The sequence below is a fragment of the Haliotis rufescens genome, unplaced genomic scaffold, assembly GCF_023055435.1.
Source record: "Haliotis rufescens isolate VD_foot unplaced genomic scaffold, xgHalRufe1.0.p SCAF_16, whole genome shotgun sequence".
Taxonomy (NCBI): Eukaryota; Metazoa; Mollusca; class Gastropoda; order Lepetellida; family Haliotidae; genus Haliotis; species Haliotis rufescens.
The window spans coordinates 33,711,825-33,724,555 of NW_025963846.1; the positions used below are offsets into that span (position 1 = coordinate 33,711,825).

Below are 12,731 nucleotides of genomic sequence, written 5' to 3' on the forward strand. Positions count from 1 at the left end.
TAAAATAATGAAACGTCTTTTATATATTAAAATGATAAACAGTATTTGTTGAAACAATAATCTAACTTGTTTATTCTTCCCATCTTTAATATCTATTTTTTCTAAATGTTTTTCATCTTTCTTACTTTCTTTGTGTGTTGTTTAACGCCGTTCTCAGCAATATTCAAGCTATTTGGCGGCGGTCTGTAAATAATAGAGCCTGGACCAGACAATCCAGTGATCCCGTGAAGATCCGGGATAGAATAGGTCTTCAGCAACCCATGCTTGACGTAAAAGGCGACTATGCTTGTCGTATGAGGTGACTAACGGGATCGGGTTGGTCAGGCTCGCTGACCTGGTTGATGCATGTCATCGATCCTAATTGCGTAGATCGATGCACATGATGTCAATCATTGAATTGTCTGGTGCAGAGTCCTTCATTTATAGACCGCCGCCATATAGCTGGAATTTTGCTGAGTACGGCGGTAAAAATCAAACAAACAAACATCAAATTGTAGGTCCGTTCATTTTGTTGCAGGTTTCTAGGAATAGAAGTCTAAAACGAAATCGCATCGCTCTGTATAATCATTTTACAATAAATAAAACTCGACATTTTGGAGTTTTATGTCGTGTCTGGACCAAGTAAAACCGAGGATCACAAAGAAGGGCGTCGTATCAGCCATATTGAAAATAGAAACACGACTAACCATACACTGAAATATTAAATTTCTACCACTGCGCTTAATTATAGAGGTCTTCGAATTATACTGTCAAACACAAGTGAGTCACTGTTTTGAGATTAATATGGCATTATACCGTACAATCAGAAGGTCTGAAGTGATACAATTAGCTACAATAAGCGTTTTCTAATAATACCGAATGTCTGCTATTCGCATGTTTGTCTTACAAAAGAGAATAGCTGTTTTCTAGGGTATTCCGCACCAGTTTCAGGATATTTACATTTGTTTGCATTAAGACTGTATTCTTGGACTAACATTTCTACTGGCGACTTAGGCATATATCAAATCATACCAATGTCCCAGTTAGATATTTCCACGGGATATATGAAAGTGAAGAAAATGGGTGCTTAACCCTTTCTGGGTATATATATACCCTGTCGAGATTGAAGGTCCCCAGTACAAAGAACAGACGAAAATGGGGGTCGTTTTGGGTTTGGCTAGGCCACGTTTCCCTGTTCACGGAGGACATAAAGAAACATCATCGAAACTTTATATTTGGGGCCATCAATTGATAAACAGAGAAACTAGTTCAATCTCAAAGAAGAAGACGGGATTAATATTGTTTTAACAATGTTGATTCACGAAAGAGATTCTACTCTGAGTAATTAATGCTTAAGGAGCGATATTCAGATTTCAAGTCCCAAATTCTTATTAAACAGCCCCTAAACCCCCCTCTTGGGTTGCACAGACCACTTTCGCCCCTTTCGGAAACACATTAAATGGCCTGGCCGGGCCGTGTGCGAAATACGCATCAGTCGGAAAGCGCACGTTAAATCTCCAAAGTAAGTAAGTGATCTCAAGTCAAAACTCTTTCCACAATCCTTTAAAATCTCTGCCCAAAGCAGACTCGACTTAGATTCTGACTATATCAAAAGCATATGTTGTGGTATAGTAGGGCAGGACATGTTTTGCGAACACCTGGTGTCATCACTGATTTTCAGTGGTCCATTCATGTAATTTTCAGCTATTTTGCCCCTTAAACCTATTGGAATTTGTTTCGGCAGATAATCAAGACGGGTTATTCTCTTGCATTGACAATATACATTCCAAGTGGAAATGAAAACGAAACTTGCATCAACATTTCTCAAACTTGACAATCAATCCTACAGATTTTGAAATCAAATAGGTTTATACCATATAATACTTAATTGTATGATGTATATAGTCACATGCATCCATTATGTGACTTTCAAACTGCTTCACCGAAACTTTGTGGTTGATATAAAAAGTGTTTCTTTATTACTAGAAACATGCATAACATTTTGTAAAGGGGAGGTATTGACATGATAAAAATGTTGATAAAAATGTTTCAATAAAGATTAAACACTTATCTCCATATTGTGTGTAGCGGTGTAAATTCAATAAAATTATACTTACTACAAACAATCAATAATTATTATTTCTAAGCGGACAACACCACAGGTGTTAATCCCGTTTATTTTAATTATCACAACACAATGCCTTTGAACATAGCGAGCCCAAGCCCTCTCTATTCAAAATGCGTGTACATCACGGCGCGAGTTGTAACAAGATCGGGGCTGTGTTTGTCTTTGAATCATTAAGTTAGAACCTCAATCAGAGTAACCAGCTGCGAACCTTTTGTCTCAATCTGTTGTAAAAACAGTCGGCAGTTTAAACTAATTAAGGCTTCCATTACCTTAATTGCGACAGAGGAATGGGCTCTGACGGGTATATATATATAACCATCGGAAACCCATGTTACATTATGTTCTGTAAGTTTCATCAACATGACAGAGGTAGTCCGATTCCTGAATCTTGCTCTTTGGGTTGTCCTGAAGCTGATTCTAATATTCATTAAGAAGGGAACTTTAAAATCTAACAATTTGGCTGAATCCAATGAACGATATGCTTGTACGCGAAACGGACACAGTAGAAAACGCTTGTTCGTATTAGACGAAAGCGACACTACCTGTCCGACTTCGTCGACGGTGTCGCAATACAGCGTTTCCTCTGGGATTGGTTCGTCTATCAGTTCAGATGACGACATTAACGACCAAGGAAACAAGGACGACGTTTTTGATGGGCCACTCCAAAAGGCGACGCAGTTTGATGTCGAGTTAGAGCGACTAGGACTCCAGAATATGACACTACGTGATAGACTTTACAGATGTAAGTTAAGAAGTCGGAAGAGATCTCAACTGACGGAGGTCTCACGAGTGGCCAGTAGAACCAGAAGCTTGTCCAGTGTCCCTGGGTGTCAGGTATCAGCTACCGAGGCGGCGAGGAAACATTCAGTCTGCGACTTTACACGGACCGGCACGCCACGGGCGGCGAAATCCGACTCCAGCATAGATGACATCATCTGCGGGAAGTTGATGAAGAAGCTCCAGTGGGAACGGGAAGAGAACAGGCGGCTCCATGGCTACATCAATGACCTGATATACGTTGTGCTGGAAACAAGACCACAACTTCTTGAAAAGTGACCGATATTAACGGTGTTCTTCACCTGACTAGTGCTTGTGTAACATGCTTGACAGTGTGTTTCGTTGCTCCATCTCTGCTGTAACGATAATTGACGCCACCATGAGTGAGTGAGTGTGGTTTTATGCCGCTTGTAGCTATATTCCTCTAATATCAAGGCAGGGGAAACAAGATACGCCATCATGGAAAGGCCCCATGTTTAAAGTTGAGCACGATGGAAGACTTGTTAATGTTGTATGTATCCTGTTATGGTTGTTATTAAAATGAAGAAAAAATACTGCAACGAGTCATGTGTTAATCTTAATTTCTAAGTGGTGTTTCATAATCCCGATTCGCGCTATACCCTTGGCTGGACCAGTGCCCCGTTCGACAAGCAGAGGTCTCCGTGGTCTAGTAGTAAACGTCTGCCCGGAGATCGTAAGGTTCCCTGCCGAGTCAGACCAAAAGACATCAAGGACCACTCACAGTTACTATTTTGTGCCCGAGTGGGGTATTCATGTTAAACTGCGGCATGGTGTCTCAATTGGCTGGTACTACCGAGTCAGTGACTGATGTATTAAGGTTATCCTATCATAATACTTCATGACGTCTGTCAATATGAAAAAAGAAATCTCACACCTCGATCAAAGAATCTTTTTTTTATTTGAAACACATTTTCAAAGTCTTGAAAAAGATATTTAAAATTCTGCTCTCACAAAACACCAAGACCATTTCAGAATAAGTGCAATTTGTCTGCATGGAAACGTGGGAAAATATATTACTAAAAATGTTCAAAATAAAGGAACCACTCCATGACATGATTAAACCTGGCATGTTTTGTTAAAGAGTATTCTATGATTCTTTAGCTCTGCTCTGAAATCGACAACCAACCCATCTCGAGACCAAATCAAATTGCTTTCATATAAATGGAGAAAAATAAAAATGATCCAAATATTCAAAGGCGCCTCTTCAGGATCTGTTTGATATATCTGGCAATTTGTTTTGGAAAGTATTGAACGATTTACGAGCTGTGCTCCGGATGTCGAAATGATAACGGACTAACGGACAAGGCGTTTGGGAATAATAATCGCGTCTGGACCAGACATTCCAGTGATTGACGACACGAGCATAGATCTACGCAGTTGGGATACGATGACATGCATCAACCAGGTCAGCGAGCTTGACCACCCGATCCCGTTAGTCGCCTCTTACGGCAAGCACAGGCTTAATTAGCAATATTCCAGTAACATCACGGCGGGGGACAACAGAAATGGGCTTGGTATTGTAGCATGTTGGCGAATATGGAATGGTATTGTAGCATGTTGGCGAATATGGAATGGTATTGTAGCATGTTGGCGAATATGGAATGGTATTGTAGTATGTTGGAGAATATGGAATGGTACTGTAATATGTTGGAGAATATGGAATGCTATTGTAGTATGTTGGAGAATATGGAATTATATTGTAGCATGTTGGCAAAAATGGATTGGTATGGTAGCATGTTGGAGAATATGGAATGGTATTGTAGCATGTTGGCGAATATGGAATGGTATTGTAGTATGTTGGAGAACATGGAATGGTATTGTAGTATGTTGGAGAACATAGAATGATATTGTAGCATGTTGGCGAATATGTAATGGTATTGTAGCATGTTGGAGAATATGGAATGGTATTGTAGTATGTTGGCGAATATGGAATGGTACTGTAATATGTTGGAGAATATGGATTGGTATTGTAGTATGTTGGCGAATATGGAATGGTATTGTAGCATGTTGGCGAATATGGATTGGTATCGAGCATGTTGGCGAATATGGAACGGTATGGTAGCATGTTGGCGAATATGGAATGGTACTGTAATATGTTGGAGAATATGGAACGGTATTGTAGCATGTTGGCGAATATGGAATGGTACTGTAATATGTTGGAGAATATGGATTGGTATTGTGGCATGTTGGCGAATATGGAATGGTATTGTAGCATGTTGGCGAATATGGAATGGTATTGTAGCATGTTGGCGAATATGGAATGGTATTGTAGTATGTTGGCGAATATGGAATGGTACTGTAATATGTTGGAGAATATGGAATGCTATTGTAGTATGTTGGAGAATATGGAATGATATTGTAGCATGTTGGCAAATATGGATTGGTATTGTAGCATGTTGGAGAATATGGAATGGTATTGTAGCATGTTAGAGAATATGTAATGGTATTGTAGTATGTTGGAGAATATGGAATTGTTTTCATGGGACCAATTTTGGAGTTGGTTTAATATTTTGGTGAAAACCTTTCCAATCACTGGTAACAGAGAGATTCCTCTGTAGTTGTTGGATCAGATAGAGAGCATATGATTGCCTCGCACAATCAATCGGGAAATTCCTAGTTTTCATTATTTCATTAAATAAATTAATTAGTATCGGAGATATTTGAATTGTAGAAAGTTTAAGGAATTCCGATGAATTCCATCGCAACCTGCATCTTTATAACTGTCATATTATGTAATAAAACGTGTTAGCTAAAAGTGGGAGAAAAGATACAGTTGTAAGATATTTACCAGTTGATGGACCCGTGAAGAACCGGGTCTTCAGCCACCCGTGCTTGTCGTAAGAGGCGACTAACGCGGTCGGTTGGTCATCATATCCCAAATGCGTAAATCGATGCATGTTATCAATCACTGGATTGTCTGGTCCAGAGTCGATTACTTACAGTCCGCCGTCATATAGCTGGAATATTGCTGAGTGTGGCGTTAAACAACAAACAACAAACAAACAAAACCACTTTGATGAAGCCGACTAGGACAAGGTATGGTGCTGACAAACCATGGAACATTATCTTTGCGAAAAAAAGGATTCGCACCCGGGATTAAGGGATCCTAGCACACATAAGGGACGCAACTCTGAGAGAGCCGTCACATGGGCAGTTTAATAAAGTAGGGTTCATTTGGTCCTTCTTTCTTGAGGCGGGTGTAGATGCTCTTTTTCATCATCTTTACAGCTGAAACTTCTTTTTGTTCCATGTAGCTGCAGTCACAGAAGTCTACCCTGAACTCTTGGTTCCACATTGTAGCCCCCACGACGAGGACTTTACCCATGCCATGTGAGCCACTAGCGATACAAAACCTTGCCACATACAGCTGAACACGACGAAGGTTCTCCACTTCGTCCTTGAAAGACTCGTCTTGATTTCTAATCTCCTCCCGAAGCCGTCTTGAAAAATGGTTATATAGAATATAGTCTAAATGTAAGAAATCTTTTGCTTTCGATGTTACCAATTTTGTCAAATGAACGGGTTTCTTTTTCTGTTTATTTTGTGCGATGTACAGGATGTCCTTGAGGCTCCAATTCAGTTTCCGTTTCAGAAGAACAATGGACTCTGGGAACAGGTCTGCATCAAGGATGAGGTCAAATCTAGAATCAAGCAGGGTTAGATACTGCTTGAAGTAGGATAGGTTTCCGAAATGTTGAGGAGGAAAACCAAAGTCAAGTGCCATTCTGTTGTTGGTATGAGAATAATAGACATCCTTGATTTCGTATTTACTTGGCTCCGATAGAAATGTGCCTACTGGATCGGACCCTGGTATCTTTCGTAGATATGGAATATTGAAGTGAGTGAGGTAGTACCAAAATGCTGATACGAGGCGGTTTATTGGTTCACGAATTATAGCAACGTATATTGTGTCTTTCGGTAGATAAGCTTCATAAACCTCCTTCTCGAAAATAGAATGAAGGCACGCAATATCAAATGACTTATTCCCAGGAGGTGGAAAAAGTTTTCGTTTTCGCATGGCTGTAGATCGTCCAATGATGTGTCCCTGGCGAGGAATCACGAATGTTAGATGCCTTTGTTGTCCAAACCTGTAAAATATGTTAAATAGTGTAGAACTTGCACACTTATGGACTTTTAGGAAAGCTATGTGTCGTTTTTCTGCGTTATTGCTTTGGATAGGCCTCGATGACAGCGCCAGGTACGTAATGCACTGGTCCTGAGATATATTGTGGGGCGGTGTTGCCAAGACAGTGACAGAAGCTATCTTCGAAGCAGCCTTAACTGTGGCCATCATTGGAACACTTGGTTCAGTCCGTAAAAGGTCTCTCCACATCATGAAGCATGCAAGGCAAAATGCGACGCCGAGAACAAGCTTTAGCCTGAAAAGGGACAAAGAGAGCAGTATAGGTTTTTATAGATACATGACTTACAATATATTTAAGGACTGACTGTGTATTGTTTTCGGTTCATTGGGGTATGAATCGAAAAACCGATGTGCATATAGTATAAATCCGCGTAGCGGATTCTTTCAAAAGTTTGCACATTGCATATTGTTTGGACATGAATTTCGCTAAATTTCCTGCATATGACGATACACGTGAGCAAAAGGGGAATTCCATCGACTTTAATAGTGGGATTCCCCGACATTCTGTAGTAGTAAAGGTCGGTGGACGTGGCTTGATTTTTTAATGTAACATCACGTGACCAATTCAGCTAATCAGAATGCAGGAATTTCAACGAACACAAGGAAAACATAATTATTTAGTGAGTGATTTGGTGTGTTTGTGTAGCAGGGCGATGATCATGCGTCAGATATGACTTCTTTACCATGTCAGTTTGCTGACGAGTTAACTACTTGACTCATATGGACGATGCGTCAGACATAGGTTCGGAAGATTCGTGGTTCGAATCCCATGTACACCAGTCACGGACCTCGGATCAGAGGGTCTGTATTCCAAATTCACTACATGGGATGAGGACGTTCAAATCAAGCACGCATAACAAGCCTCACTACCCGAAATAGATGCTTTCTTGCCGCGTCCCCTTTTGAATCGAAATCGAATTGTTGATATTCCTGGCAGCCCATGGGTGAGTGAGTGAGTTGGGTTTAACGCCGCTTTTAACAGTATTGCAGTTATATCACGGCATGTCAGCTTAATGTGGGAGGAAATCCCGAAGTGATGCATGTCTCAGATGTTTACCATTTCGGTGAAACCCACGAGCACGGGTATGGTGCTGACAAACTTAGAAACATAATCGGGGCGAACCGGGATTCGAACTCACAATCATAGGTTTCTGGCGTGCCCAAGGGACGCAACTCTGCACAGCGAATCGCGGCGCCTTAGACGACTGGGCCACCCGTGCCCCGATCAGCCCATGGGAGTAAACAGTCTTCAAAAGATTATGTCAACCACGTAGATGTTTACAGAAAAACTTGAAACATCACTTTTCTTTATGAGTTTACTATTTTGGTGTTTTTAAGCATTGTTGCAATTATTCAACTCATCAACATAATCTACCACCATATCTCAATAAGCAATTTTGTTTTTTTGGGGGTGGGGTGGGGTAACATTGTATAAAATATCTCAGCCCATATGTAGTATATATTTTCATTTTGATTTTTGTACAGGATAGTACAATGGTTCAGGCAGATTTTAATACTCAGTTATAGTGGTTTTATTGTCACAATTCAATGGAATTAGTGTTTTACCTACTTACAAAATTTGAAAATAAAGTAAAAAAACATGAATTTTACCAATGTTTCCACTGAGAATTAGAATAACAGTTATATGAAACAAAATGTTTGCCAAATTCAGATAACCGAACACATTACCTGTAATCAAAGACACAAATTTGATAGTTTAATGACTTAATAAAAATGTCACAGCCAATTTTGTTAAATTATGCATTTTTCCTTCAATTTATGCAATTTTGACCCCCTGAAAATTCACGCATACATTTGCAAGCTTACTACTCAATGAAAATTGTGTACAGATACCTCCTTAATACAATAGAAAAGGTTCAAGGTATACAGGAAAATGTGGGAACGAAAATCTTGTTTTTCACCCCTGGACAACTGACTATAACATTCTGCAGTGTTACCCTCAAGACACACACAAGCAGTGTGGGGGCACGGGTTGCCCAGTCGTCTAAGGCGCTGCGATTCGCTGTGCAGAGTTGCGTACCTTGGGCACGCCAGAAACCTATGATTGTGGGTTCGAATCCCGGTTCGCCCCAATCATGTTTCTAAGTTTGTCAGCACCATACCCGTGCTCGTGGGTTTCACCGAAGTGGTAAACGTCTGAGACCTGCATCACTTCGGGCTTTCCTCCCACATTTAGCTGACAAGCCGTGATATAACTGGAATAATGTTAAAAGCGGCGTTAAACCCAACTCACTCACTCACTCACAAGCATTGTGTCCGTCAACCAGTACATGACAGCGGACGTTGGTGCCCTTGAATTATGTCTGCCACTGGACATAGGAAGGAGAATCCTTGATCCATAACATAAACAAACTTCAGTCGCTCAGCATAGGCTATTTAGCAACATACCACTGTTGCTTTTTCTCTCCACCTTGTCCTCGTACTTTAGCTGCTATAGCTCAGGGTAAAATTATATTTTATTACACTACACACTACACAAACGTCTTTCTTAATTACATATTTTGAAGGGGTCCTCATCGATCCCCGAAATCCCTATTGGGTGTGTCACGGGGGCAGGTTGGATATACCCGCCGTTGATTTATTATTAGGTTTTCGATTGATAAAGTTTCAACGTTGCGCAGTGCCTATGTTATGTATTATTCGAATGTTAGGTTTATTATTAGAATAAGATTGTAGACTTGGAGGATTGCATGCCATCATACTACCAAGGTCCAGAGACCGCCTCCGTGGTCTAGTGGTAGAGCGTCCGCCCGGAGAGCGGAAGGTCCGGGGTTCGATCCCCGACCGCGTCATACCAAAAGACGTTAAAAGATGGTACTTGTTGTTACCCTGTCTGGCGTTCGGCATTAAGGGGCTAAAAAACAAGGACTGGTCGGCTCGGAGTCAGTATACTGTGTCTGAGTGGGGTATTCATGTTAAACTGCGGCATGGTATCTCAGTGAGCTAGCACTATAAATCGGCATCAGTCCGGACTAGTACAAGCAGCCACACAAACACACACACGTAGATACACGTCGCTATATAAGTGCAATAATCTTGGACGCGACGTTAAACCCCATTTCACCTCACCTCACCTCACCAAGGTTCAGACTAGATTTTTGTTTAGTTACAGGATGCCGCAGTGTTTAAACAACAATCGGACGGTCGGGTAGCCCCGTGATTAAGGCGTTCGCTCGTCACGCCAAAAGCCCGGGTTCGATTCCCCAGATGGGTACAATGTGTGAAGCCCATTTCTGGTGTCCCCCGCCGTGATATTGCTGGAATATTGCTAAAAGTGGCGTAAACCAATACTCTCTCACTTTAACAACAATCAAACAAACAAACCTGGGAAACTGCATGCTGACGCAAGTTCTGGTCTTGTATAAAAAATATAGTTTTCTCTTTCCTGACATGTCCAGTCAAACTGAAAAATAAATTACAGTTTAACTGACATAATGTACCCCATCGCCTTTGGATATCCACGCGACATAGCGACAATTAAAGCGATAGTGCGACGCGATATAGCGATATAGCCAAAAACGCAATATTGCGATATATATTACACGATACGGCGACAGAGCAACCTGCGATATGGCGACATGATCTCGCAACACAGTTAACGTTGATAACAATATGAAGTACATTACTCCTCCAAGGCTGATAATCATTAACGCAAATAGATTAGACACATATACTTTCCGATTAGTTTCCTACACCTTGACACCTTGACGCCTTGACATACCCTTTGTACTGAATGTTTCGTCACGTCTGCCTGCACACATTTTTACAACTGATGACTACTGCTACACGTATCATTATATGTTTTGCGTATGCAAATAAATCTTGTAAGATGTTCATTATGTTGTGCGGAATCGTGAAGTTCAATGACTGGATAACCCAGAATTACAATAAATCACATAGAATTATTTCTCTATGCACACTCCTGGACAGGATTGAACTTTCGAGATATTACCTTGAAATTTCAACTTCCTATCTTGAAATTTCAACTAAGCATCTTGAAATTGGAATATTAAAAGATTTGCAAAATATCTGTCGACGCCCAGTTAACGGTACGCATGCTTTGCAAATCCTACAGTCGACCGAAATCGCGACCTGTTGGTCAGGGATCAATAGCATGTAGTTTGTATGCCATAGACTGTAAATTTGTAGGGTATTGATCTGAGCCTAACAGGGAGTGACCTGAGCCTGGAGTGAGTGTTCTGAGCGTATTAGAGGGTAGTGTCCAGAGCCTAGGCTCAACACACTCTACAGTGATCTCAGCCTTGGCCCAAATCACTGTAGAGTGAACTTTGAAGTGGTTTATTTGGGACTGCTACACCTGCAAATCCTACAGTCGACCGAAATCACTGTAGAGTGAACTTTGAAGGGGTTTATTTGGGACTGCTACACTTGCAAATCCTACAGTCGACCGAAATCGCGACCTGTTGGTCAGGGATCAATAGCATGTTATAACATTTCTTTACACTGAATATGTCCAGTTTGTATGCCCCTGTTGGTCATAGAGCAATAGCATGTTATAACATTTCTTACACTGAAGAGGCCCAGTTTGTATGCCCCTGTTGGTCATAGAGTAATAGCATGTTATAACATTTATTTACACTGAAGATGCCCAGTTTGTATGCCCGTGTTGGTCATAGAGCAATAGCATGTTATAACATTTATTTACACTGAAGATGCCCATGCTGTATGCCCCTGTTGGTCATAGAGCAATAGCATGTTATAACATTCATTAACACTTAAGATGCCCAGTTTGTATGCCCCTGTTGGTCATAGAGCAATAGCATGTTATAACATTCATTTACACTGAAGATGCCCAGTTTGTAGGCCCTTGTTGGTCATAGAGCAATAGCATGTTATAACATTTGTTTACACTGAAAATGTCCAGTTTGTATGCCCCTGTTGGTCATAGAGCAATAGCATGTTATAACATTTATTTACACTGAAGATGCCCAGTTTGTATGCCCCTGTTGGTCATGGAGCAATATCATGTTATAACATTTATTAACACTGAAGATGCCCAGTTTGTATGCCCTTGTTGGTCATAGAGCAATAGCATGTTATAACATTTGTTTACACTGAAAATGTCCAGTTTGTATGCCCCTGTTGGTCATAGAGCAATAGCATGTTATAACATTGATTTACACTGAAGATGCCCAGTTAGTATGCCCCTGTTGGCCATTGAGCAATTGCATATTATAACATTTATTTACACTGAAGATGCTCAGTTTGTATGTCCCTGTGGGTCATAGAGCAATAGCATGTTATAACATTTATTTACACTGAAGATGCCCAGTTTGTATGCCATAGACTGTAAATTTGTAGGGTATTGATCTGAGCCTAACAGGGAGTGACCTGAGCCTGGAGTGAGTGTTCTGAGCGTATTAGAGGGTAGTGTCCAGAGCCTAGGCTCAACACACTCTACAGTGATCTCAGCCTTGGCCCAAATCACTGTAGAGTGAACTTTGAAGGGGTTTATTTGGGACTGCTACACCTGCCCACAATTGCTAGAAAATATACTCATGGCGTGTCTGATAAATACTGGCCAGTGAACGTCCAGATATTGTCGATGTATTTTGGGGAAATAGTTGTCTTTTCCTGATAAAGATATGCTTGTTTAAATAACTGCTGAAAATTTATTTTGGGGTAAACTTGAAGCTGAAA

General features: G+C 40.8%; 1 protein-coding gene across 1 annotated transcript; it reads right to left on the minus strand.

The window, feature by feature from the left end:
* Positions 1–5,920: 5,920 nt before the first annotated feature.
* Positions 5,921–7,196, minus strand: LOC124133883 (galactose-3-O-sulfotransferase 2-like). Its single transcript, XM_046498469.2, has one exon. The coding sequence runs from the start codon at positions 7,194–7,196 to the stop codon at positions 6,048–6,050; it is 1,149 nt and encodes a 382-aa protein (XP_046354425.2). The 3' UTR covers positions 5,921–6,047.
* Positions 7,197–12,731: the final 5,535 nt, after the last annotated feature.

Coding starts and splice junctions, on each gene's coding strand:
- LOC124133883 (XM_046498469.2), bottom strand. CDS start 7,196: ATGGCCACAGTTAAGGCTGCTTCGAAGATAGCTTCTGTCACTGTCTTG.